The sequence below is a fragment of the Cyclopterus lumpus genome, chromosome 24 (assembly GCF_009769545.1).
Source record: "Cyclopterus lumpus isolate fCycLum1 chromosome 24, fCycLum1.pri, whole genome shotgun sequence".
NCBI classification, from domain to species: domain Eukaryota; kingdom Metazoa; phylum Chordata; class Actinopteri; order Perciformes; family Cyclopteridae; genus Cyclopterus; species Cyclopterus lumpus.
In genome coordinates, this window is record NC_046989.1 from 1,299,921 (window position 1) to 1,325,016 (window position 25,096).

Sequence of the window (25,096 nt, forward strand, 5' to 3'; positions counted from 1 at the left end):
TTCATTCATAGGACATATCTCACCCCTGTGAAAATGTATCACATGAAAGTAATTACCAGTCCTTTATGCACTGTCTGCCCACTAAACACTCAAAGTACATATCTTCACATGTTCTGGGATTGCTCCCCTGTTTGTGTGTTTTGGAACAATATTGCATCCAAGTTGTCCGTCTTGATTAATGTTACTGTGCCTGTCACTCAGTGTTTTGATTCTAAATGATCTGTCAGACTTTCATCTCTCTAAAATTGGACTGGACTTACAGCTGCTAAGAGAAGGACTGCAACCCGTTGGAACCCACCTCCTGACTTATCCATTCATGGACGCTTTCCTTCTGGATGTTATATATATGGAGATCTCAACAGCTCGCATGAATGGAGCATCAGAAAAGACTTTGGGTCAACATCGCTGTAGATGTGTGCTATAGCCCCGTACTTCTTATTGCACATGTGTCAAAGTTATTTGTCTGTCTCTTGTGTATATTTATGTTATTATTATTTTCATGGTTCTCAGAGACTCCTTTTGTCTCAGCATAGTTTGTCATTTGAAAGGGCTCCATGTCTTAGTGCCATCATGTGTGATTATGCTAAATAAAAACATTTGCTCACAAAGTAAACAAAACAATAATGCAATGCAGATGTACACAAACAAACCAGAGTAACAGTGATTTATTATAAATCTGTATCTGTCCTTGTGTCAGCGGATTAATTGAACAAATACAGACTATTACCATCAAGCCCTTCATTGGAAATATTGTGTGTAATTATTCACTTGTTTTTCTAAAGGATCTTGAAGGTCACAGAAATATTATTTATATTTAAGGTCAAAACATAAAACTGACTAATTATTGTCACGTTTTATATGTAAAATCTAAATTATTAAAGTAACTAAAGCTGATCAGACTGTTTCCTTCTCGAATGTGAACAATTAACTTGGTATTGTAATCTACTCCGTCACATTGTTGTGGACAACAACTCAATAAGAAGTGACAGTTCAACATCGTCACAGATCTGAGCTGCATCGGTTATTAAATTAATCAACAACTGTTTTGATTGTCAATTAATGGGTTTGAGTCCTGGTTGATTCTGGATTTGTGTTTGAGTGAAAACAAAAGATTTGAGGTCCGTCTGGATGTTTCGTGAGGAATATTTAAACATCCAATACTTTCCACCGCTTTGTATTCTTTGCTGTTAGCCTCTTAAATGTGAACATGTTCTGGTTCCTTTACTCGGGACATTAAACTGAATATCTAAGAGTGTTTGTACGGTTGATCGAACCGCCGGCTTACTTTTCCCTTCACAAGCGCGACAGGCGCTAACTCTAAATGTGCATTAACGCCGTTGTCTCCTTCCCGCGACCGCCAGAGTCCGAATGCCGGAGGAAGTGGAAGACGCTGAGGGACCAACACCGGAGGGACAGGCAGCGGGAGAAGGACCGCAGAGAGAGCGGCATCGGGCTCTTCAACTACCGGCCCTGGAGATACTCGTCCATTCTGTCCTTCTTGAACCCGTTCATCGACGCCAGAGCCACAGGCTGCAACGGCTGGGCTCTGGACCCGCAGCCCTCCCACCTGCACGCCTCCGAGACGGGCTGCAGCACGACCACCGACACGCGGAGCGACTACGACGACAAATACGGTTCGTACATGGGGCGGTTTCATGGATGCTCGTCTGCTTATCGGTTCTTTGCTGGTCTTCTGATCGCTTTAATCCGTCTCTGCAGACGTTTCCGTCGTCGACGCCACGACGACGTCCTCCGAGTTCGTTCACAGGAAGCGTCCGTCTTCCGCCGGCAGAGACGCCGTCGCATTCAAGGAGGCGAAGATGGAGGCGGCCTGCGAGAGCGCCGCCAGAGACGACTGCGTGCAGCTGCAGCAGCACGACAACATGAAGGAGCTGTTCGAGGTGATGATGCAGTCGGTCACGTCTCTGGCCGCCTCCCTGGCCTCGTCGCACTCGTCCTCGCAGGCCTCGGATCAGCCGCCGCCTCCGGCTCGGTCCTCGCCTGCAGCGCTGCAGCCTGATCTCCGTCACCGCGGCCCGCCGCCACTGTCCTGCACCACCTCCAGGCTGAACCACTTGAAAACAGAGCAGCAGGAGGCCGAGGTGGCGGAGCTGCTGGATGACCAAACGGAGGAGGAGGAGCAGGAGGAGGAGGAGGAGGAAGAGGAGGAGGAGGAGGAGGAGGAGCAGGAGCAGGAGGGCGGCAGTGCGGCGTCCACCAGGCCGACCCGGGCCAAGAGGAAGAGCAGCGAGAGTCTGCTGGAGGAGTACCTGAGGAGGATGGAGGCCAGGGAGGCTCAGAGAGACCTGGACCTGGACCAGAGAGACGATGTCACCCTGTTCTTACTGAGCTTGGCTCCGGCCATGAGGAGGCTCCCTGCCGAGAAGCAGTCGTGGGTCAGAACCAAGATGCAGCAGTTTCTACACGAGGCCGAGTTCGGTGCTACGAGTTTTCAGTGATCCCGAAAAACATTTTCCATTTTTATAAATAACTTGTTGACTTTTAACAACAACAAAAACATATTCATCAACAAAGGAGTTTGTTTTCTCCACTTTTATGATATTGTAACTTTTCTTTTCACAGTTTTCTTGTGCTGTTTTTTTAAATAAAAATATTGTGACTCATTTATATTTTGATGAATTATTAATCAAAGTGAAGACGTTAAAACTGCTTAAATCTTTCTTTACGTGAAGAAAACAAACAGAAGAATGTGTGCTGTAAATATATAACTGAAATATGTATGTATACATACATACATACATACATGTATGTATATGTGTGTGTCTATATATAATGTATGTGTATATATATGTGTATATATATATATATATATATATATATATATATATATGTGTGTATATATATGTGGGTATATATATATATGTGTGTGTGTGTGTGTGTGTGTCAGATTTTTATTTCACGATAGATACGATATTAAAAAGCATCTTTCCACAAGTTGCTCATTGAGGTGTTACACCCTCATACGTTTATCTTGAAGAACAAATACATCTTGGATCACCAGCCGTGACATTAATACAACAGGCATCACCCAAACATCACATCTCGCTTCACACACTGACAACAATAAATTGATTCTATATATAATTGAACAAAGTCCAAGCATAAGTTGTTCTTTTTATTGACTGTTAATTTGCACCACTAAAGCAAAAATATCAACTGGTTTCTTGCATATTATATAATTATTGTGATTAATTATTTTAGTGTGCATTGTGCTGTCACGGTGCATATTTCAAAATAAAGTTGTGTTGAGTCAAATGACCAGAAACAAGCTCCTGATTTATTAATGTCATTCCTAAAAACATGAAGAAAAGGGGGAAACCGTATTTTTAATCGATCTTAATTACCTTTTGACAGCTGGCTTTATTCAGTTATGTGAAAATAAATAATGTGTATAAATATATATACGCGTGATTTAGAAGATGCGTAAAGCATTGACATACTTTGACTTCAGGTCCCCGTTCTTTTCACGCGATCTCGAGAATCAGTTGTCGCGAGACCGGCGCACGCAGCTCAGCTGTTTGTTTGGGTTCGGCGCGTGACTACGGCGTTCTGTGACGTCACGGCGTTCTGTGACGTCGCGGCGTTCTGTGACGTTCGGCAGTCCTTTGATCCGTGTATTGAGGGGCAGCCAGAATGCTTTGCTTACATAGGGAGAGTTAGCACAGACATTCATTATTGAGAGGTTTTTTGCAAACGACCAGAAAAAGAAGAATAGCAGGATCTTCATCCAAGACAATCCACCATAGTATTGATATTAATAATTCAAACAATTATTACATTAATATTTCCCAATGAGTCTAGCACAGGCAGCACAGATGGAGGAGATGCCAACAGACATAACCATTTACCCGCTGATCATTTCCTTCTTCGAGAAGTTGACAGATCATCAGTTGGAACTGCTGTTAAAGGGCCAGATGGAAGAGACCAACATGGCCCCGTTGAGGGAGCTGCTTTTGGACATAATCAAGACCTTGACCACAGACTTCCTACCAACATTTTGGACGACGGACGTGGTGACAGAAGATATAATCAAGTTGGCTCTGGGCAACAGCGTCACAGACTGTTTTAAAGCTGCTCTGGGGGTCACCGTCCAAGGCCAGAGTCCCAGCGCAAAGCTCTTGAGGGACATGATCGCAGAAGAGGTCACAGCCACCATCCAGTGCTCCATGTCGTCTCCAGACACCCCGATGGAGCTGTACATCACTCCCCCCAGCAGGCTGGACCAGATGCTGAAACAAGCCGCCAAGATGATCAAGGCGATCGGGCGTAAGATGATGATGAATGTGTCCACGTGTAGTGAGGGAGAAGTTCTAGAGGAGTCAGAACAACCAACAACATCTCAACTCAAAAAAACAGAACAGGAACCAGAACCAGCGGAGTCAGTAAAAGCAGAACTCTCTGATGAATCAGAGAGCCAAGCAGGGGACTTTCCAGAGGTTGAATCAATGAGTCTAGCACAGGCAGCACAGATGGAGGAGATGCCAGCAGACAGATTATCCATGTGTAGTGAGGGACAAGTTCAGTCAGATCAACCATCAACATCTCAACTCCCTCAGTTGCCACATACGGCAGAAAAAACAGAGGTCTCAGCAGAAAGCAAAGCAAATCCTCTGTTAAGAAAACATTCATGGTGTGACCCGTCAACCACTGAGGAGGAAGGTTCGGCTGATTCTGTCGCCCCCATTCAGATTATGGTTAAGGCATATAACAAGAAAAAAACTAAACTGAAACCAGCGCAGTCACTAAAAGCAGGTAGCTCTGATGACTCAGAGAACCAAGAAGAGAAGGCACCACATGTTTTTCGGAGGTCAAAATCTCTGAAAAAAACTAAACAGGAACCAGAACCAGCGGAGTCTGTAAAAGCAGGTACCTCTGTTGACTCAGAGAGCCAAGAAGAGAAGGCTCCAGATGTTGACTCAAAATATCTGAACAAAATATTTTTATGGGATTTAAATTCAAGCACTGAGCAGGATGATTCTGACGTCCCCTTTGAGGCTAACATTATGCCATATAACAAGAACCAAACTAAACAGGAACCAGAACCAGCGGAGTCTGTAAAAGTAGTACCCTCTGTTGAATCAAAACCTCTGAGAACCACTGAGAAGGAAGGTTTGGATGATTCAGCGATTCCTGACGATTTGCAAAAGCAAAAGAGGAGAATTACCCTCTTTATATTCCTGGAGAAGCTGGTGTCACGGACAATAAAGAAGAGCAAGAGCACCTACGAGGACTCCATAGACATCATCGAGCCTCTCATGAATAGGACGTGGGCCGCGGTCCAGGACATCGACTTTGATTCCTCCCCCAAAACCTTCGCCAACTTTGAGAAAACCCTCCTCAAAGATCTGATCAAGAAGTGGCGCGGTGCACGACTGTTGCTGCTCGACATGAGCGCTGGGGAACCGATACTTGAGGAGTTCATCATCTCTGCTGTCAAAACTCACCTGTTGGCGCCAGTAAAGCGGCGCAGCAGCATCAGCCGGTTCTTCTCGTTCGTGGGCCGAACCATCGCCAGCATCTGCAAGAGCAAGCCGGTCGACTAGGTCGGTAGCTAACGCGTAACGTTTAGGGTTAACTCTGGTTGATCCAGGGAGAAGCTCTAGAGGAGTCAGATGAACCAACAACATCTCAACAAAAAAAAACAGAACAGGAACCAGAACCAGCGGAGTTAGTAAAAGCAGAACCCTCTGATGAATCAGAGAACCAAGAAGAGGACTCACCAGATGTTGAATCTAAAGGACTAGGTCGGTAGCTAACGCGTAACGTTCAGGGTTAACTCTGGTTGATCCAGGGAGAAGCTCTAGAGGAGTCAGATGAACCAACAACATCTCAACAAAAAAAAAACAGTCCTCTTCTTGGTTCTCTGATTCATCAGAGGGTACTGATGTTGAATCTAAAGGACTAGGTCGGTAGCTAACGCGTAACGTTTAGGGTTTTCTCCGGGTGATCCGGTTTGAAACATCTGATTACGCCAAAGAGTTCCAATCCTTTCTCACATCCATGTCTCCTTCACTGATGAAGCAGCACATCACTCCCCCCAGCAGGCTGGACCAGATGCTGAAACTCGCCGCCAAGATGTTCAAGGCGATCGGGCGTAAAATGATGAAAGTGTTCACGTGTAGTAAGGGAGAAGCTCTAGAAGAGTCAGATGAACCAACAACATCTCAACTAAAAAAAACAGAACAGGAACCAGAACCAGCGGAGTTAGTAAAAGCAGTACCCTCTGATGAATCAGAGAACCAAGAAGAGGACTCACCAGATGTTGAATCTAAAGGACTAGGTCTGTAGCTAACGCGTAACGTTTAGGGTTAACTCTGGTTGATCCAGGGAGAAGCTCTAGAGGAGTCAGATGAACCAACAACATCTCAACAAAAAAAAAAACAGTCCTCTTCTTGGTTCTCTGATTCATCAGAGGGTACTGATGTTGAATCTAAAGGACTAGGTCGGTAGCTAACGCGTAACGTTTAGGGTTAACTCTGGTTGATCCAGAGAGAAGCTCTAGAGGAGTCAGATGAACCAACAACATCTCAACAAAAAAAAAACAGAACAGGAACCAGAACCAGCGGATTTAGTAAAAGCAGAACCCTCTGATGAATCAGAGAACCAAGAAGAGGACTCACCAGATGTTGAATCTAAAGGACTAGGCCGGTAGCTAACGCGTAACGTTTAAGGTTTTCTCCGGGTGATCCGGTTTGAAACATCCGATTACGCCAAAGAGTTCCAATCCTTTCTCACATCCATGTCTCCTTCACTGATGAAGCAGCACATCACTCCCCCCAGCAGGCTGGACCAGATGCTGAAACTCGCCGCCAAGATGTTCAAGGCGATCGGGCGTAAAATGATGAAAGTGTTCATGTGTAGTAAGGGAGAAGCTCTAGAAGAGTCAGATGAACCAACAACATCTCAACTAAAAAAACAGAACAGGAACCAGAACCAGCGGAGTTAGTAAAAGCAGTACCCTCTGATGAATCAGAGAACCAAGAAGAGGACTCACCAGATGTTGAATCTAAAGGACTAGGTCTGTAGCTAACGCGTAACGTTCAGGGTTAACTCTGGTTGATCCAGGGAGAAGCTCTAGAGGAGTCAGATGAACCAACAACATCTCAACAAAAAAAAACAGTCCTCTTCTTGGTTCTCTGATTCATCAGAGGGTACAGATGTTGAATCTATAGGACTAGGTCGGTAGCTAACGCGTAACGTTTAAGGTTTTCTCCGGGTGATCCGGTTTGAAACATCTGATTACGCCAAAGAGTTCCAATCCTTTCTCACATCCATGTCTCCTTCACTGATGAAGCAGCACATCACTCCCCCCAGCAGGCTGGACCAGATGCTGAAACTCGCCGCCAAGATGATCAAGGCGATCGGGCGTAAAATGATGAAAAGACATCGACTTTGCTTCCTCCCCCACACGGTTTAATGCACTTATTGTAAGTCGCTTTGGATAAAAGCGTCAGCTAAATGACATGTAATGTAAAGATTTAAATCATTTACTAATACAGCTTTAGATGACAAAGATCTAATATTTAGGAGTCAACGTTTAAATATTTTGTTGCACTGCTGAAATAGTGTTGTTAACCTTTATGACTTCCCTTCTGGTTACCTTTGATTTAATTAATTGAAGTGGCCGTGGGACAGACACAGAGTTATGGGTTTTATCGTTAGCTAGTATGAGCTCAAGTAGCAATGAAACGTTGAGACTGAAGGCCGTAGCAGCGAGTGTGACAGTGATGATGACGACGATGATGATGATGGAGGGAAGAAAGAGAGAGCAGAGAGGAAGATAAACAGTAGCTCTCCACTCTTGCTATTTTATTTTATTTTTTACAAAAAAACCAAAGCAGCCGATGAGTGTTTATTGTACGACGTGTTTTCTGCATTATACAAACATCAATTTTTCATAATAAAACGTGAGAATGTACAGGAAATGAAACCGTGATTGATCCTCTTTGGGACCAACAGCTGGTCTGTCACAGCGTGACTATGTACAACGTGAATAGCCCGTGATATTAAATATGACAATAACGTTATGAGGGTGCAGGGAGCCACGGCGACCGCTACTCGATGTCCTCCGGTCTGACGGGGTGCGGCAGCGGGACGATGGACTTCTTCTCCGTGTCTCTGGACAAAGCTTTCCTCATGTCTGCAACCAGGAGACAACAAGGTCAGGGTTCCTTCTGGAGCAACAGCGCCCCCTTATGGTGAAACAAGAGGCTTTATATTTACACTTATTATTATTAGAAAATTGGTTAAAGCGTCAGTTTTATTGATTATCCGGAGAAATAACCTGGACCAACATGCTGAGAGCAGCACAGACCTAACTCCATTCACCTCCATGGTACCAGGTAAAACCATCAAGACCACCTGAAGAGGCTGTTTTTGAAGCACCTGAACACAGTATTTGTACCTTGAACCCAAGAAGGAAATTAAGCTAAACATGTGACGCCAGTTTAAATGTCTGCAACACTTTGTTTGGCCCCTTTTGGGCTTTTTCTTATAAGAGACAAGGTTCCGGCCCCCTGAAGACCCGGTCCCGGTTCCGGTCCCTCACCGTAGGCGTCTTCGTCCGGCTCTCCGTTGCTGGCGGAGTAATACTCGATCACCGTCCGGTAGACGCTGTAGCCCAGACGCTTGTACATGTTCACCGCCACCTGGTTGGAGACCCGCACGAAGAGGTCCACGAAGTACCCCCCCTTCCTACAAGACAGGGGGACATCAGAACCCAGGGTCGCTATAGAGGACCAGGACTAGACTGAGGTCCTATAGAGGACTAGACTGAGGTCATATAGAGGACTAGACTGAGGTCCTATAGAGGACTAGACTGATGTCCTATAGAGGACTAGACTGAGGTCCTATAGAGGACTAGACTGAGGTCCTATAGAGGACTAGACTGAGGTCCTATAGAGGACTAGACTGAGGTCATATAGAGGACTAGACTGATATCCTATAGAGGACTAGACTGATGTCATATAGAGGACTAGACTGAGGTCCTATAGAGGACTAGACTGAGGTCCTATAGAGGACTAGACTGATGTCCTATAGAGGACTAGACTGATGTCATATAGAGGACTAGACTGAGGTCCTATAGAGGACTAGACTGATGTCATATAGAGGACTAGACTGAGGTCCTATAGAGGACTAGACTGAGGTCATATAGAGGACTAGACTGATATCCTATAGAGGACTAGACTGATGTCATATAGAGGACTAGACTGAGGTCCTATAGAGGACTAGACTGAGGTCCTATAGAGGACTAGACTGATGTCCTATAGAGGACTAGACTGATGTCATATAGAGGACTAGACTGAGGTCCTATAGAGGACTAGACTGAGGTCCTATAGAGGACTAGACTGGGGTCACATAGAGGACTAGACTGAGGTCACATAGAGGACTAGACTGAGGTCACATAGAGGACTAGACTGAGGTCCTATAGAGGACTAGACTGAGGTCCTATAGAGGACTAGACTGAGGTCACATAGAGGACTAGACTGAGGTCCTATAGAGGACTAGACTGAGGTCCTATAGAGGACTAGACTGAGGTCCTATAGGACTAGACTGAGGTCATATAGAGGACTAGACTGATGTCATATAGAGGACTAGACTGAGGTCCTATAGAGGACTAGACTGATGTCCTATAGAGGACTAGACTGATGTCCTATAGAGGACTAGACTGATGTCATATAGAGGACTAGACTGAGGTCCTATAGAGGACTAGACTGATGTCCTATAGAGGACTAGACTGAGGTCATATAGAGGACTAGACTGATGTCCTATAGAGGACTAGACTGATGTCCTATAGAGGACTAGACTGAGGTCATATAGAGGACTAGACTGAGGTCCTATAGAGGACTAGACTGATGTCATATATAGGACTAGACTGAGGTCCTATAGAGGACTAGACTGAGGTCCTATAGAGGACTAGACTGGGGTCCTATAGAGGACTAGACTGAGGTCACATAGAGGACTAGACTGAGGTCCTATAGAGGACTAGACTGATGTCCTATAGAGGACTAGACTGATGTCATATAGAGGACTAGACTGAGGTCATATAGAGGACTAGACTGATGTCATATAGAGGACTAGACTGATGTCCTATAGAGGACTAGACTGATGTCCTATAGAGGACTAGACTGATGTCACATAGAGGACTAGACTGAGGTCCTATAGAGGACTAGACTGATGTCCTATAGAGGACTAGACTGATGTCCTATAGATGACTAGACTGAGGTCACATAGAGGACTAGACTGAGGTCCTATAGAGGACTAGACTGAGGTCCTATAGAGGACTAGACTGAGGTCACATAGGACTAGACTGAGGTCCTATAGAGGACTAGACTGAGGTCCTATAGAGGACTAGACTGAGGTCCTATAGGACTAGACTGAGGTCCTATAGAGGACTAGACTGATGTCCTATAGAGGACTAGACTGAGGTCATATAGAGGACTAGACTGAGGTCCTATAGGACTAGACTGAGGTCCTATAGAGGACTAGACTGATGTCCTATAGAGGACTAGACTGAGGTCACATAGAGGACTAGACTGAGGTCCTATAGAGGACTAGACTGATGTCCTATAGAGGACTAGACTGAGGTCATATAGAGGACTAGACTGAGGTCCTATAGAGGACTAGACTGAGGTCCTATAGAGGACTAGACTGATGTCATATAGAGGACTAGACTGAGGTCCTATAGAGGACTAGACTGAGGTCCTATAGGACTAGACTGAGGTCCTATAGAGGACTAGACTGAGGTCCTATAGAGGACTAGACTGATGTCATATAGAGGACTAGACTGAGGTCCTATAGAGGACTAGACTGAGGTCCTATAGAGGACTAGACTGATGTCATATAGAGGACTAGACTGAGGTCCTATAGGACTAGACTGAGGTCCTATAGAGGACTAGACTGAGGTCCTATAGAGGACTAGACTGAGGTCCTATAGAGGACTAGACTGAGGTCATATAGAGGACTAGACTGAGGTCCTATAGAGGACTAGACTGAGGTCCTATAGAGGACTAGACTGAGGTCCTATAGAGGACTAGACTGAGGTCCTATAGAGGACTAGACTGAGGTCCTATAGGACTAGACTGAGGTCCTATAGAGGACTAGACTGAGGTCCTATAGAGGACTAGACTGAGGTCCTATAGGACTAGACTGAGGTCCTATAGAGGACTAGACTGAGGTCCTATAGAGGACTAGACTGAGGTCCTATAGAGGACTAGACTGAGGTCCTATAGGACTAGACTGAGGTCCTATAGAGGACTAGACTGAGGTCCTATAGAGGACTAGACTGATGTCATATAGAGGACTAGACTGAGGTCCTATAGGACTAGACTGAGGTCCTATAGAGGACTAGACTGAGGTCCTATAGAGGACTAGACTGAGGTCCTATAAAGGACTAGACTGAGGTCCTATAGAGGACTAGACTGAGGTCATATAGAGGACTAGACTGAGGTCCTATAGAGGACTAGACTGAGGTCCTATAGAGGACTAGACTGAGGTCCTATAGAGGACTAGACTGAGGTCCTATAGAGGACTAGACTGAGGTCCTATAGAGGACTAGACTGAGGTCCTATAGGACTAGACTGAGGTCCTATAGAGGACTAGACTGAGGTCCTATAGAGGACTAGACTGAGGTCCTATAGAGGACTAGACTGAGGTCCTATAGAGGACTAGACTGAGGTCCTATAGAGGACTAGACTGAGGTCCTATAGGACTAGACTGAGGTCCTATAGAGGACTAGACTGAGGTCCTATAGAGGACTAGACTGAGGTCCTATAGGACTAGACTGAGGTCCTATAGAGGACTAGACTGAGGTCCTATAGAGGACTAGACTGAGGTCCTATAGAGGACTAGACTGAGGTCCTATAGGACTAGACTGAGGTCCTATAGAGGACTAGACTGAGGTCCTATAGAGGACTAGACTGATGTCATATAGAGGACTAGACTGAGGTCCTATAGGACTAGACTGAGGTCCTATAGAGGACTAGACTGAGGTCCTATAGAGGACTAGACTGAGGTCCTATAAAGGACTAGACTGAGGTCCTATAGAGGACTAGACTGAGGTCATATAGAGGACTAGACTGAGGTCCTATAGAGGACTAGACTGAGGTCCTATAGAGGACTAGACTGAGGTCCTATAGAGGACTAGACTGAGGTCCTATAGAGGACTAGACTGAGGTCCTATAGAGGACTAGACTGAGGTCCTATAGGACTAGACTGAGGTCCTATAGAGGACTAGACTGAGGTCCTATAGAGGACTAGACTGAGGTCCTATAGGACTAGACTGAGGTCCTATAGAGGACTAGACTGAGGTCCTATAGAGGACTAGACTGAGGTCCTATAGGACTAGACTGAGGTCCTATAGAGGACTAGACTGAGGTCCTATAGAGGACTAGACTGAGGTCCTATAGAGCAGTGTTTTTCAACCACTGTGCCGCGAGAGGCTGTCAGGTGTGCCGTGAAAAATATATATTTTTTTACATACTGTCACTTCATTCGTGGAAAAAAAAAGCCAACTTGTGTGTGTGTGTGTGTTTGTGTGTGTGTCGTCGCGCTGTTGGTGGTGTAATGTTTCGGACGTTATTGCACTGATGACACGGAGACGGGACGACGTTCTACACTTAACTCCCCTTTTCCGACCCGTTAATCCCGCCTCCCCTCTACTCCTCCAATCACAGGCCCCCTCGACCAGCACGCACGGTGCCACACTGTGATTGACAGCCACGTCACAGGGTCGCTACAGTGGTATGAAGGCTCAAGAGAGATAGGTACAGTACACGCATTAAAGTCTAATGGAGACATTTTTGAAAAGAAAACTAGGTCCTGATCAAGATCCCCCCACACTTGATCCAGATGATGAGCCCACTACAAGTGGGTGTCAAAAGAAGGCTAAAACGGTGAGCTCAAGACAGTACAGTGATGAGTATCTGTCATTTGGATTTTCCTTCACTGGGGTTCCCACCGAGTCCGTTGTGCGTTGTGTGGGGAAAAGCTAGCTAACAGTGCCATGGTCCCTAGCAAGCTTAAACTAAACTAACTAAACGCCCTGCGCTCCAAGACAAGGATCCAAACTATTTTGTTCATTTGCGTGACAACACTATGAAACAGGCTACTGTGATGTCAAAGGCCACAAAAGTGTCCGAGAGAGCGCTGGAAGCTAGCTATTTAGTAGCGGAACTTGTAGCTAAGTCAAAAAAGCCACACACTGTGGGGGAATCATTGATATTACCCGCCTGCAAAGCCATTGTCAATGTCATGCTAGGCCCAGATGCAGTGAAGGAGATTGCTAAAGTTCCCCTCTCAGATAACACCATAGCAAGACGTGTCGATGACATGTCTGCTGACATCGAGAGCATTGTTTTGGAGAAGTTTGCTTTGCAACTCGATGAGTCGACAGATATAAGTGGCCACGCCCAACTCCTGGCTAACGTGCGCTTTGTTGATGGATCTTCTATACGCGAACATTTCCTTTTTTGCAAGGCAATGCCCAAAAAAACAACAGGGGAGGAAATATTCAGAGTGACATCCGAGTATCTCAACCAAGGAGGACTTCAGTGGGACAGTTGTGTGGGTGTTTGCACCGACGGAGCTGCAGCCATGGTCTCATGTTGTGGTCACCCACTGCTTTCTACACCGAGAGGCACTTGTTGCTAAAACGCTACCAGCAGAGCTAACCGGTGTGTTGGAAAGAGTTGTGAGCATGGTTAACTACATTAAAACAAGACCACTAAAAAGCCGCCTGTTTTCTATTTTATGTGAGGAGATGGGAGCAGAGCATAGTGCCTTATTGCTCCACACAGAGGTCCGATGGCTGTCACGGGGAAAAGTTCTAGCTCGCGTTTACGAACTGAGGGAGGAACTGAAAACATTTTTGACAGATGAGAAGTTTGATGGTGCCAAGCTGCTTGGAAGTGACGAGTGGTGCGCAAGACTTGCGTACCTGGCAGACATTTTCGGATATCTCAATGACCTCAACTCAAGAATGCAAGGCCGTGACGAAAACCTACTCACAAGCACGGACAACATAAATGGATTTCGTTCAAAGGTCTCCCTCTGGCGACAACACCTCGGGAGGGGTACTCTTCAGATGTTTCCCCTCACTCAAAAATGGCAAGAAAAAGTCAACACCGCGGCTTCGTGCGAAGTGATCGAGAAACACCTGACGACACTTGAGGAGAAACTTTCCTTTTATTTCCCCTCAGCCTACAACCATTTTGACTGGGTCAGGGACCCATACGGGGCAGTGTTGGATGACACAAATTTGACTTTGCAGGAGCAAGAACAATTGATTGAACTCAAAGAAGACCGCACATTAAAACTGCTCCATGCTGATGTACCTATGGATAACTCTTGGCTGACTGCTGCCATGGAATACCCAATTGTGGCAAACAGGGCTGTCTCAACATTGCTCCCCTTTTCCACAACATACTTATGCGAGCTGGGCTTTTCAAGTTTAACAGCGATAAAGACTAAACATAGAGAACGTCTGCGATCCCTTGATGAGGAATTACGTGTGTGCCTCTCATCAATTCCTGCCCGGATACCACGTTTGTGTGCATCTAAACAGGCCCAGATTTCGCATTAAGTGAGTACTATGTCATTTCATAATAAATGTATTGTCGCGTGGCGGCATAGTTGTTCCCATAATGCCGCGCGACGGGTGCACAATGTTCTGTGTGTAAAGTACTAGCACTTAACAATGTTCATATACCATGACAGCTGTTGTTCTAATTGCATGTCTTTTGTTCTACAGGTGTGTGGCGGTAATGCAGCCTGTCCAAAATGATCTGTACCTGGGCATAAAGCCTGTGCCATCTTGGCATTAGGATGATGTTAAGTTTAATAAAACACAACAAATAGAACACGCGTTTCCCTGATTATTAGAGTATATTATGCTCATGCTGAAACTATGTTTGGGTTTGATTTGCATATCATTTCCTGTTGTTGGTGTGCCGTGAGATTTCTTCTGTGTCTTAAGTCTTGACGCATAAAAGGTTGAAAAACACTGCTATAGAGGACTAGACTGAGGTCCTATAGAGGACTAGACTGAGGTCCTATAGAGGACTAGACTGAGGTCACATAGAGGACTAGACTGAGGTCCTATAGAGGACTAGACTGAGGTCACATAGAGGACTAGACTGAGGTCCTATAGAGGACTAGACTGAGGTCACATAGAGGACTAGACTGAGGTCCTATAGAGGACTAGACTGAGGTCCTATAGAGGACTAGACTGAGGTCCTATAGAGGACTAGACTGATGTCACATAGAGGACTAGACTGAGGTCCTATAGAGGACTAGACTGAGGTCCTATAGGACTAGACTGAGGTCATATAGAGGACTAGACTGAGGTCACATAGAGGACTAGACTGAGGTCCTATAGAGGACTAGACTGAGGTCCTATAGAGGACTAGACTGAGGTCACATAGAGGACTAGACTGAGGTCACATAGAGGACTAGACTGAGGTCCTATAGAGGACTAGACTGATGTCCTATAGAGGACTAGACTGAGGTCCTATAGAGGACTAGACTGAGGTCACATAGAGGACTAGACTGAGGTCCTATAGAGGACTAGACTGAGGTCCTATAGAGGACTAGACTGAGGTCACATAGAGGACTAGACTGAGGTCCTATAGAGGACTAGACTGAGGTCACATAGAGAACTAGACTGAGGTCCTATAGAGGACTAGACTGATGTCCTATAGAGGACTAGACTGAGGTCACATAGAGAACTAGACTGAGGTCACATAGAGGACTAGACTGAGGTCACATAGAGGACTAGACTGAGGTCCTATAGAGGACTAGACTGAGGTCACATAGAGGACTAGACTGAGGTCACATAGAGGACCAGGACTAGACTGGTTCAGGACCAGATAAAAGCCGGTGCACCAACCTCTCCGAGATCTCCTCCAGCATCTCCATGAGCTTGGCAGCGAGGCCGAGCCTCCTGAACTCCGGGGCCACGGACAGCGCGGTGACGTGGCCGTGCCACTCCTCCCGGGCCACGGATCCCTCCGCCTTCCCCATGACTGCAACACAAGCAGGAAGCTCCACTTGAGACCAGCGTTACTGGACCCGGTTCTAACGAGTACAGCGCGTCTGAGAAACACGGAACCGCAGATTCACCGGGTCGGATTATTGATCGGAATGAACAATCTATTGTTGACGTGTCTCACTTCACCAATTAAAATAAAATAGAACCACATTATGTAGACCTGGAACAGCTGATGAAGATGTCATCACACCAACAGACCACCAGGTGGCACTACAGGCATTAACTTGTGTTTCTGGAGTCCAGAGTCAGAACCAGCGGTCTGAAAGGCTGTTTCTTTTATTGTATATAATAAATATGTTTATATAAATAAAATATATATGAATATTGCATATAAATAAATACAATATATTTATATCTATATATGCAATCGTTTATTATATATATTGGTTTTATCCACATTGTTCTGATCAGAGCCAATAGCAGCAGGTGTCCAGACGAAGACGTCCCACCAACAGGTAAATGCACCTTTCAGATTAACGTGCGCCAACATAAAGTAATAATTTAATAAACTCACTGTAGCCCATCAGTTCCCCACCAGGAGCCTCAGCCACGATGAAGTACTCCGGCCAGTGAGCCAGGTACTGCAGGTAGAACGGGATCCCATACTGGAGGTCAAAGGTCAAAGGAAACGACACACACTCATACATTCATAGGAGCTCATCTCCAACAGGAAGGATACGGTCTCCGTCAGAGGGTCCAGGTTGCTATGGAAACAAACAGAATTATTGATTATTATTAAAAAGAAACCCTCAAAGTGATCGGTTATTAATATGATTATTAGAAAGAAACCCTCAAAGTGATCGGTTATTAATATGTTTATTAGAATTAAACCCTCGAAGTGATCGGTTATTGATCTGATTATTAGAAAGAAACCCTCGAAGTGATCGGTTATTAATATGATTATTAGAATTAAACCCTCGAAGTGATCGGTTATTGATCTGATTATTAGAAAGAAACCCTCGAAGTGATCGGTTATTGATCTGATTATTAGAAAGAAACCCTCAAAGTGATCGGTTATTAATATGATTATTAGAATTAAACCCTCGAAGTGATCGGTTATTGATCTGATTATTAGAAAGAAACCCTCGAAGTGATCAGTTATTGATCTGATTATTAGAAAGAAACCCTCAAAGTGATCGGTTATTAATATGATTATTAGAATTAAACCCTCAAAGTGATCGGTTATTGATCTGATTATTAGAATTAAACCCTCAAAGTGATCGGTTATTAATCTGATTATTAGAATTAAACCCTCAAAGTGATCGGTTATTAATATGATTATTAGAATTAAACCCTCAAAGTGATCGGTTACTAATATGATTATTAGAATTAAACCCTCGAAGTGAACGGTTATTAATATGATTATTAGAATTGAACCCTCAAAGTGATCGGTTATTGATATGATTATTAGAAAGAAAGAAACCCTCGAAGTGATCGGTTATTAATATGATTATTAGAATTAAACCCTCAAAGTGATCGGTTATTAATATGATTATTAGAATTAAACCCTCAAAGTGAACGGTTATTAATATGATTATTAGAATTAAACCCTCAAAGTGATCGGTTATTAATATGATTATTAGAATTGAACCCTCGAAGTGATCGGTTATTAATATGATTATTAGAATTAAACCCTCAAAGTGATCGGTTATTGATCTGATTATTAGAAAGAAACCCTCAAAGTGATCGGTTATTAATATGATTATTAGAATTAAACCCTCAAAGTGATCGGTTATTAATATGATTATTAGAATTGAACCCTCGAAGTGATCGGTTATTGATCTGATTATTAGAAAGAAACCCTCAAAGTGATCGATTATTAATCTGATTATTAGAATTGAACCCTCGAAGTGATCGGTTATCGATCTGATTATTAGAAAGAAACCCTCAAAGTGATCGGTTATTAATATGATTATTAGAATTGAACCCTCGAAGTGATCGGTTATTGATCTGATTATTAGAAAGAAACCCTCAAAGTGATCGGTTATTAATATGATTATTAGAATTGAACCCTCGAAGTGATCAGTTATTAATCTGATTATTAGAATTGAACCCTCGAAGTGATCGGTTATTAATATGATTATTAGAATTGAACCCTCAAAGTGATCAGTTTTTAATCTGATTATTAGAATTGAACCCTCGAAGTGATCGGTTATTGATCTGATTATTAGAAAGAAACCCTCAAAGTGATCAGTTTTTAATCTGATTATTAGAATTGAACCCTCGAAGTGATCGGTTATTGATCTGATTATTAGAAAGAAACCCTCAAAGTGATCGGTTATTAATATGATTATTAGAATTAAACCCTCAAAGTGATCGGTTATTGATCTGATTATTAGAAAGAAACCCTCAAAGTGATCGGTTATTAATATGATTATTAGAATTGAACCCTCGAAGTGATCAGTTATTAATATGATTATTAGAATTGAACCCTCGAAGTGATCGGTTATCGATCTGATTATTAGAAAGAAACCCTCAAAGTGATCGGTTATTAATATGATTATTAGAATTGAACCCTCAAAGTGATCGGTTATTGATCTGATTATTAGAAAGAAACCCTCAAAGTGATCGGTTATTAATCTGATTATTAGAATTGAACCCTCGAAGTGATCGGTTATTAATATGATTATTAGAATTGAACCCTCGAAGTGATCAGTTATTAATCTGATTATTAGAATTGAACCCTCGAAGTGATCGGTTATTAATATGATTATTAGAATTGAACCCTCAAAGTGATCAGTTTTTAATCTGATTATTAGAATTGAACCCTCGAAGTGATCGGTTATTAATATGATTATTAGAAAGAAACCCTCAAAGTGATCGGTTATCAATATGATTATTAGAATTGAACCCTCAAAGTGATCGGTTATTAATATGATTATTAGAATTGAACCCTCGAAGTGATCGGTTATTAATATGATTATTAGAATTGAACCCTCAAAGTGATCGGTTATTAATATGATTATTAGAAAGAAACCCTCAAAGTGATCGGTTATTGATATGATTATTAGAATTGAACCCTCAAAGTGATCGGTTATCGATCTGATTATTAGAAAGAAACCCTCAAAGTGATCGGTTATTAATATGATTATTAGAATTGAACCCTCAAAGTGATCGGTTATCGATCTGATTATTAGAAAGAAACCCTCAAAGTGATCGGTTATTAATATGATTATTAGAATTGAACCCTCAAAGTGATCGGTTATCGATCTGATTATCGGCTGCCTGATTGAAAACATTTGAAGTGACAACAGGACACGAAAGCTTCTTCTTCTACAGAAGTGCCGCGCGCGCCGACCACAGGATGTGCGACACGAGCACGCGCCTCTGCGCGTGCGTTGTGCGACCAAAGCAGCACTCACATGTTGTTGAATTTGAACAAGTCGTCGCAGGTAAACGGCCTCAGCGTTGTCATGTCGGCTGCTGCGGGTCCTTTGAACCTCGCAGCGGAAGAGACGGCTCACGTGACCAGGGCCCTCGAAGGGGATCAGCGCCCCCTGCCGGGAGGGAGGTGCTGCTGCAGCACCCTCAGTGGCCATCAGTGGTTCAGAAGAGAAAGACATACGGGGCCATGAAGAAAAGATACGCTTCCAGAGACATGGAGGAGAGACAAGGAGGAGAGACAAGGAGGAGAGACAAGGAGGAGAGACATGGAGGAGAGACGTGGAGGAGAGACGTGGAGGAGAGACGTGGAGGAGAGACAAGGAGGAGAGACAAGGAGGAGAGACATGGAGGAGAGACGTGGAGGAGAGACAAGGAGGAGAGACAAGGAGGAGAGACAAGGAGGAGAGACAAGGAGGAGAGACAAGGAGGAGAGACATGGAGGAGAGACGTGGAGGAGAGACAAGGAGGAGAGACAAGGAGGAGAGACAAGGAGGAGAGACATGGAGGAGAGACGTGGAGGAGAGACAAGGAGGAGAGACAAGGAGGAGAGACAAGGAGGAGAGACAAGGAGGAGAGACAAGGAGGAGAGACAAGGAGGAGAGACAAGGAGGAGAGACATGGAGGAGAGACGTGGAGGAGAGACAAGGAGGAGAGACAAGGAGGAGAGACAAGGAGGAGAGACATGGAGGAGAGACAAGGAGGAGAGACAAGGAGGAGAGACATGGAGGAGAGACAAGGAGGAGAGACAAGGAGGAGAGACATGGAGGAGAGACATGGAGGAGAGACAAGGAGGAGAGACATGGAGGAGAGACGTGGAGGAGAGACAAGGAGGAGAGACAAGGAGGAGAGACAAGGAGGAGAGACATGGAGGAGAGACGTGGAGGAGAGACATGGAGGAGAGACATGGAGGAGAGACAAGGAGGAGAGACAAGGAGGAGAGACATGGAGGAGAGACATGGAGGAGAGACAAGGAGGAGAGACATGGAGGAGAGACAAGGAGGAGAGACAAGGAGGAGAGACATGGAGGAGAGACAAGGAGGAGAGACAAGGAGGAGAGACATGGAGGAGAGACATGGAGGAGAGACATGGAGGAGAGACAAGGAGGAGAGACAAGGAGGAGAGACATGGAGGAGAGACATGGAGGAGAGACATGGAGGAGAGACAAGGAGGAGAGACAAGGAGGAGAGACATGGAGGAGACATGGAGGAGAGACGTGGAGGAGAGACATGGAGGAGACATGGAGGAGAGACGTGGAGGAGAGACGTGGAGGAGAGACAAGGAGGAGAGACAAGGAGGAGAGACAAGGAGGAGAGACAAGGAGGAGAGACATGGAGGAGAGACGTGGAGGAGAGACATGGAGGAGAGACATGGAGGAGAGACAAGGAGGAGAGACAAGGAGGAGAGACAAGGAGGAGAGACAAGGAGGAGAGACAAGGAGGAGAGACATGGAGGAGAGACGTGGAGGAGAGACATGGAGGAGAGACATGGAGGAGAGACAAGGAGGAGAGACAAGGAGGAGAGACAAGGAGGAGAGACAAGGAGGAGAGACATGGAGGAGAGACGTGGAGGAGAGACAAGGAGGAGAGACAAGGAGGAGAGACAAGGAGGAGAGACAAGGAGGAGAGACAAGGAGGAGAGACAAGGAGGAGAGACACGGAGGAGAGACAAGGAGGAGAGACAAGGAGGAGAGACATGGAGGAGAGAAGTGGAGGAGAGACAAGGAGGAGAGACAAGGAGGAGAGACAAGGAGGAGAGACATGGAGGAGAGACGTGGAGGAGAGACGTGGAGGAGAGACAAGGAGGAGAGACAAGGAGGAGAGACAAGGAGGAGAGACAAGGAGGAGAGACACGGAGGAGAGACAAGGAGGAGAGACAAGGAGGAGAGACATGGAGGAGAGAAGTGGAGGAGAGACAAGGAGGAGAGACAAGGAGGAGAGACAAGGAGGAGAGACATGGAGGAGAGACGTGGAGGAGAGACAAGGAGGAGAGACAAGGAGGAGAGACAAGGAGGAGAGACAAGGAGGAGAGACAAGGAGGAGAGACGTGGAGGAGAGACATGGAGGAGAGACATGGAGGAGAGACAAGGAGGAGAGACAAGGAGGAGAGACAAGGAGGAGAGACAAGGAGGAGAGACAAGGAGGAGAGACAAGGAGGAGAGACGTGGAGGAGAGACGTGGAGGAGAGACATGGAGGAGAGACAAGGAGGAGAGACAAGGAGGAGAGACAAGGAGGAGAGACAAGGAGGAGAGACAAGGAGGAGAGACATGGAGGAGAGACGTGGAGGAGAGACAAGGAGGAGAGACAAGGAGGAGAGACAAGGAGGAGAAACAAGGAGGAGAGACGTGGAGGAGAGACAAGGAGGAGAGACATGGAGGAGAGACAAGGAGGAGAGACATGGAGGAGAGACGTGGAGGAGAGACGTGGAGGAGAGACATGGAGGAGAGACGTGGAGGAGAGACATGGAGGAGAGACGTGGAGGAGAGACATGGAGGAGAGACGTGGAGGAGAGACGTGGAGGAGAGACGTGGAGGAGAGACATGGAGGAGAGACGTGGAGGAGAGACATGGAGGAGACATGGAGGAGAGACATGGAGGAGAGACATGGAGGAGAGACGTGGAGGAGACACGGAGGAGAGACATGGAGGAGAGACGTGGAGGAGAGACATGGAGGAGAGACAAGGAGGAGAGACATGGAGGAGAGACGTGGAGGAGAGACAAGGAGGAGAGACAAGGAGGAGAGACAAGGAGGAGAAACAAGGAGGAGAGACATGGAGGAGAGACGTGGAGGAGAGACAAGGAGGAGAGACATGGAGGAGAGACAAGGAGGAGAGACAAGGAGGAGAGACAAGGAGGAGAGACAAGGAGGAGAGACGTGGAGGAGAGACATGGAGGAGAGACGTGGAGGAGAGACATGGAGGAGACACGGAGGAGAGACAAGGAGGAGAGACAAGGAGGAGAGACGTGGAGGAGAGACATGGAGGAGAGACGTGGAGGAGAGACATGGAGGAGAGACAAGGAGGAGAGACAAGGAGGAGAAACAAGGAGGAGAGACGTGGAGGAGAGACAAGGAGGAGAGACATGGAGGAGAGACGTGGAGGAGAGACAAGGAGGAGAGACAAGGAGGAGAGACAAGGAGGAGAAACAAGGAGGAGAGACGTGGAGGAGAGACAAGGAGGAGAGACATGGAGGAGAGACAAGGAGGAGAGACATGGAGGAGAGACGTGGAGGAGAGACGTGGAGGAGAGACATGGAGGAGAGACGTGGAGGAGAGACATGGAGGAGAGACGTGGAGGAGAGACATGGAGGAGAGACGTGGAGGAGAGACGTGGAGGAGAGACGTGGAGGAGAGACATGGAGGAGAGACGTGGAGGAGAGACATGGAGGAGACATGGAGGAGAGACATGGAGGAGAGACATGGAGGAGAGACGTGGAGGAGACACGGAGGAGAGACATGGAGGAGAGACGTGGAGGAGAGACATGGAGGAGAGACAAGGAGGAGAGACATGGAGGAGAGACGTGGAGGAGAGACAAGGAGGAGAGACAAGGAGGAGAGACAAGGAGGAGAAACAAGGAGGAGAGACATGGAGGAGAGACGTGGAGGAGAGACAAGGAGGAGAGACATGGAGGAGAGACAAGGAGGAGAGACAAGGAGGAGAGACAAGGAGGAGAGACAAGGAGGAGAGACGTGGAGGAGAGACATGGAGGAGAGACGTGGAGGAGAGACATGGAGGAGACACGGAGGAGAGACAAGGAGGAGAGACAAGGAGGAGAGACGTGGAGGAGAGACATGGAGGAGAGACGTGGAGGAGAGACATGGAGGAGACATGGAGGAGAGACAAGGAGGAGAGACATGGAGGAGAGACATGGAGGAGAGACGTGGAGGAGACACGGAGGAGAGACATGGAGGAGAGACGTGGAGGAGAGACATGGAGGAGAGACAAGGAGGAGAGACATGGAGGAGAGACGTGGAGGAGAGACAAGGAGGAGAGACAAGGAGGAGAGACAAGGAGGAGAGACAAGGAGGAGAGACATGGAGGAGAGACAAGGAGGAGAGACATGGAGGAGAGACAAGGAGGAGAGACATGGAGGAGAGACGTGGAGGAGAGACGTGGAGGAGAGACATGGAGGAGAGACGTGGAGGAGAGACATGGAGGAGACATGGAGGAGAGACAAGGAGGAGAGACATGGAGGAGAGACATGGAGGAGAGACGTGGAGGAGACACGGAGGAGAGACATGGAGGAGAGACGTGGAGGAGAGACATGGAGGAGAGACAAGGAGGAGAGACATGGAGGAGAGACGTGGAGGAGAGACAAGGAGGAGAGACAAGGAGGAGAGACAAGGAGGAGAGACAAGGAGGAGAGACATGGAGGAGAGACGTGGAGGAGAGACAAGGAGGAGAGACATGGAGGAGAGACAAGGAGGAGAGACATGGAGGAGAGACGTGGAGGAGAGACGTGGAGGAGAGACATGGAGGAGAGACGTGGAGGAGAGACGTGGAGGAGAGACATGGAGGAGAGACATGGAGGAGACATGGAGGAGAGACACGGAGGAGAGACGTGGAGGAGAGACGTGGAGGAGAGACAAGGAGGAGACATGGAGGAGAGACATGGAGGAGACATGGAGGAGAGACATGGAGGAGAGACATGGAGGAGAGACATGGAGGAGACATGGAGGAGAGACACGGAGGAGAGACATGGAGGAGAGACATGGAGGAGAGACGTGGAGGAGAGACGTGGAGGAGAGACAAGGAGGAGAGACATGGAGGAGAGACGTGAAGGAGAGACGTGGAGGAGAGACACGGAGGAGAGACATGGAGGAGAGACACGGAGGAGAGACATGGAGGAGAGACATGGAGGAGAGACGTGGAGGAGAGACGTGGAGGAGAGACATGGAGGAGAGACGTGGAGGAGAGACAAGGAGGAGAGACATGGAGGAGAGACATGGAGGAGACATGGAGGAGAGACAAGGAGGAGAGACGTGAAGGAGAGACATGGAGGAGAGACGTGAAGGAGAGACATGGAGGAGAGACGTGAAGGAGAGACATGGAGGAGAGACGTGAAGGAGAGACATGGAGGAGAGACAAGGAGGAGAGACATGGAGGAGAGACGTGAAGGAGAGACGTGGAGGAGAGACATGGAGGAGAGACGTGGAGGAGAGACAAGGAGGAGAGACATGGAGGAGAGACATGGAGGAGACATGGAGGAGAGACAAGGAGAGACATGGAGGAGAGACGTGAAGGAGAGACATGGAGGAGAGACGTGGAGGAGAGACATGGAGGAGAGACGTGGAGGAGAGACAAGGAGGAGAGACATGGAGGAGAGACATGGAGGAGAGACAAGGAGGAGAGACATGGAGGAGAGACATGGAGGAGACATGGAGGAGAGACAAGGAGGAGAGACGTGAAGGAGAGACATGGAGGAGAGACGTGAAGGAGAGACATGGAGGAGACATGGAGGAGAGACATGGAGGAGACATGGAGGAGAGACAAGGAGGAGAGACGTGAAGGAGAGACATGGAGGAGAGACGTGAAGGAGAGACATGGAGGAGAGACGTGGAGGAGAGACATGGAGGAGAGACGTGGAGGAGAGACAAGGAGGAGAGACATGGAGGAGAGACGTGGAGGAGAGACAAGGAGGAGAGACA

At 46.5% G+C, this 25,096-nt stretch overlaps 2 protein-coding genes across 2 annotated transcripts in view; one reads left to right on the top strand and one right to left on the bottom strand.

Annotated features, from left to right (window-relative positions):
- The window catches only part of LOC117727136, a 5,715-nt gene extending 2,993 nt beyond the window's left edge, over positions 1–2,722 (top strand). Inside the window, exons 2-3 of the mRNA XM_034527232.1 lie at positions 1,362–1,634; positions 1,720–2,722. Of these exons, the coding sequence (XP_034383123.1) occupies positions 1,362–1,634; positions 1,720–2,459 (1,013 nt within the window). The 3' untranslated portion in view covers positions 2,460–2,722. The remainder of the gene's footprint in view (positions 1–1,361; positions 1,635–1,719) is intronic.
- A 5,075-nt stretch (positions 2,723–7,797) lies between these two features.
- naa20 (N-alpha-acetyltransferase 20, NatB catalytic subunit) lies at positions 7,798–19,523 on the bottom strand. Its single transcript, XM_034527251.1, has 6 exons — positions 19,432–19,523; positions 16,749–16,773; positions 16,584–16,674; positions 15,908–16,043; positions 8,570–8,715; positions 7,798–8,161 (listed from the first exon to the last, which is right to left on the bottom strand). The coding sequence occupies exons 1-6, from the start codon at positions 19,482–19,484 to the stop codon at positions 8,076–8,078; spliced, it is 537 nt and encodes a 178-aa protein (XP_034383142.1). The 5' UTR covers positions 19,485–19,523; the 3' UTR covers positions 7,798–8,075.
- Between the last annotated feature and the right edge of the window lie 5,573 nt (positions 19,524–25,096).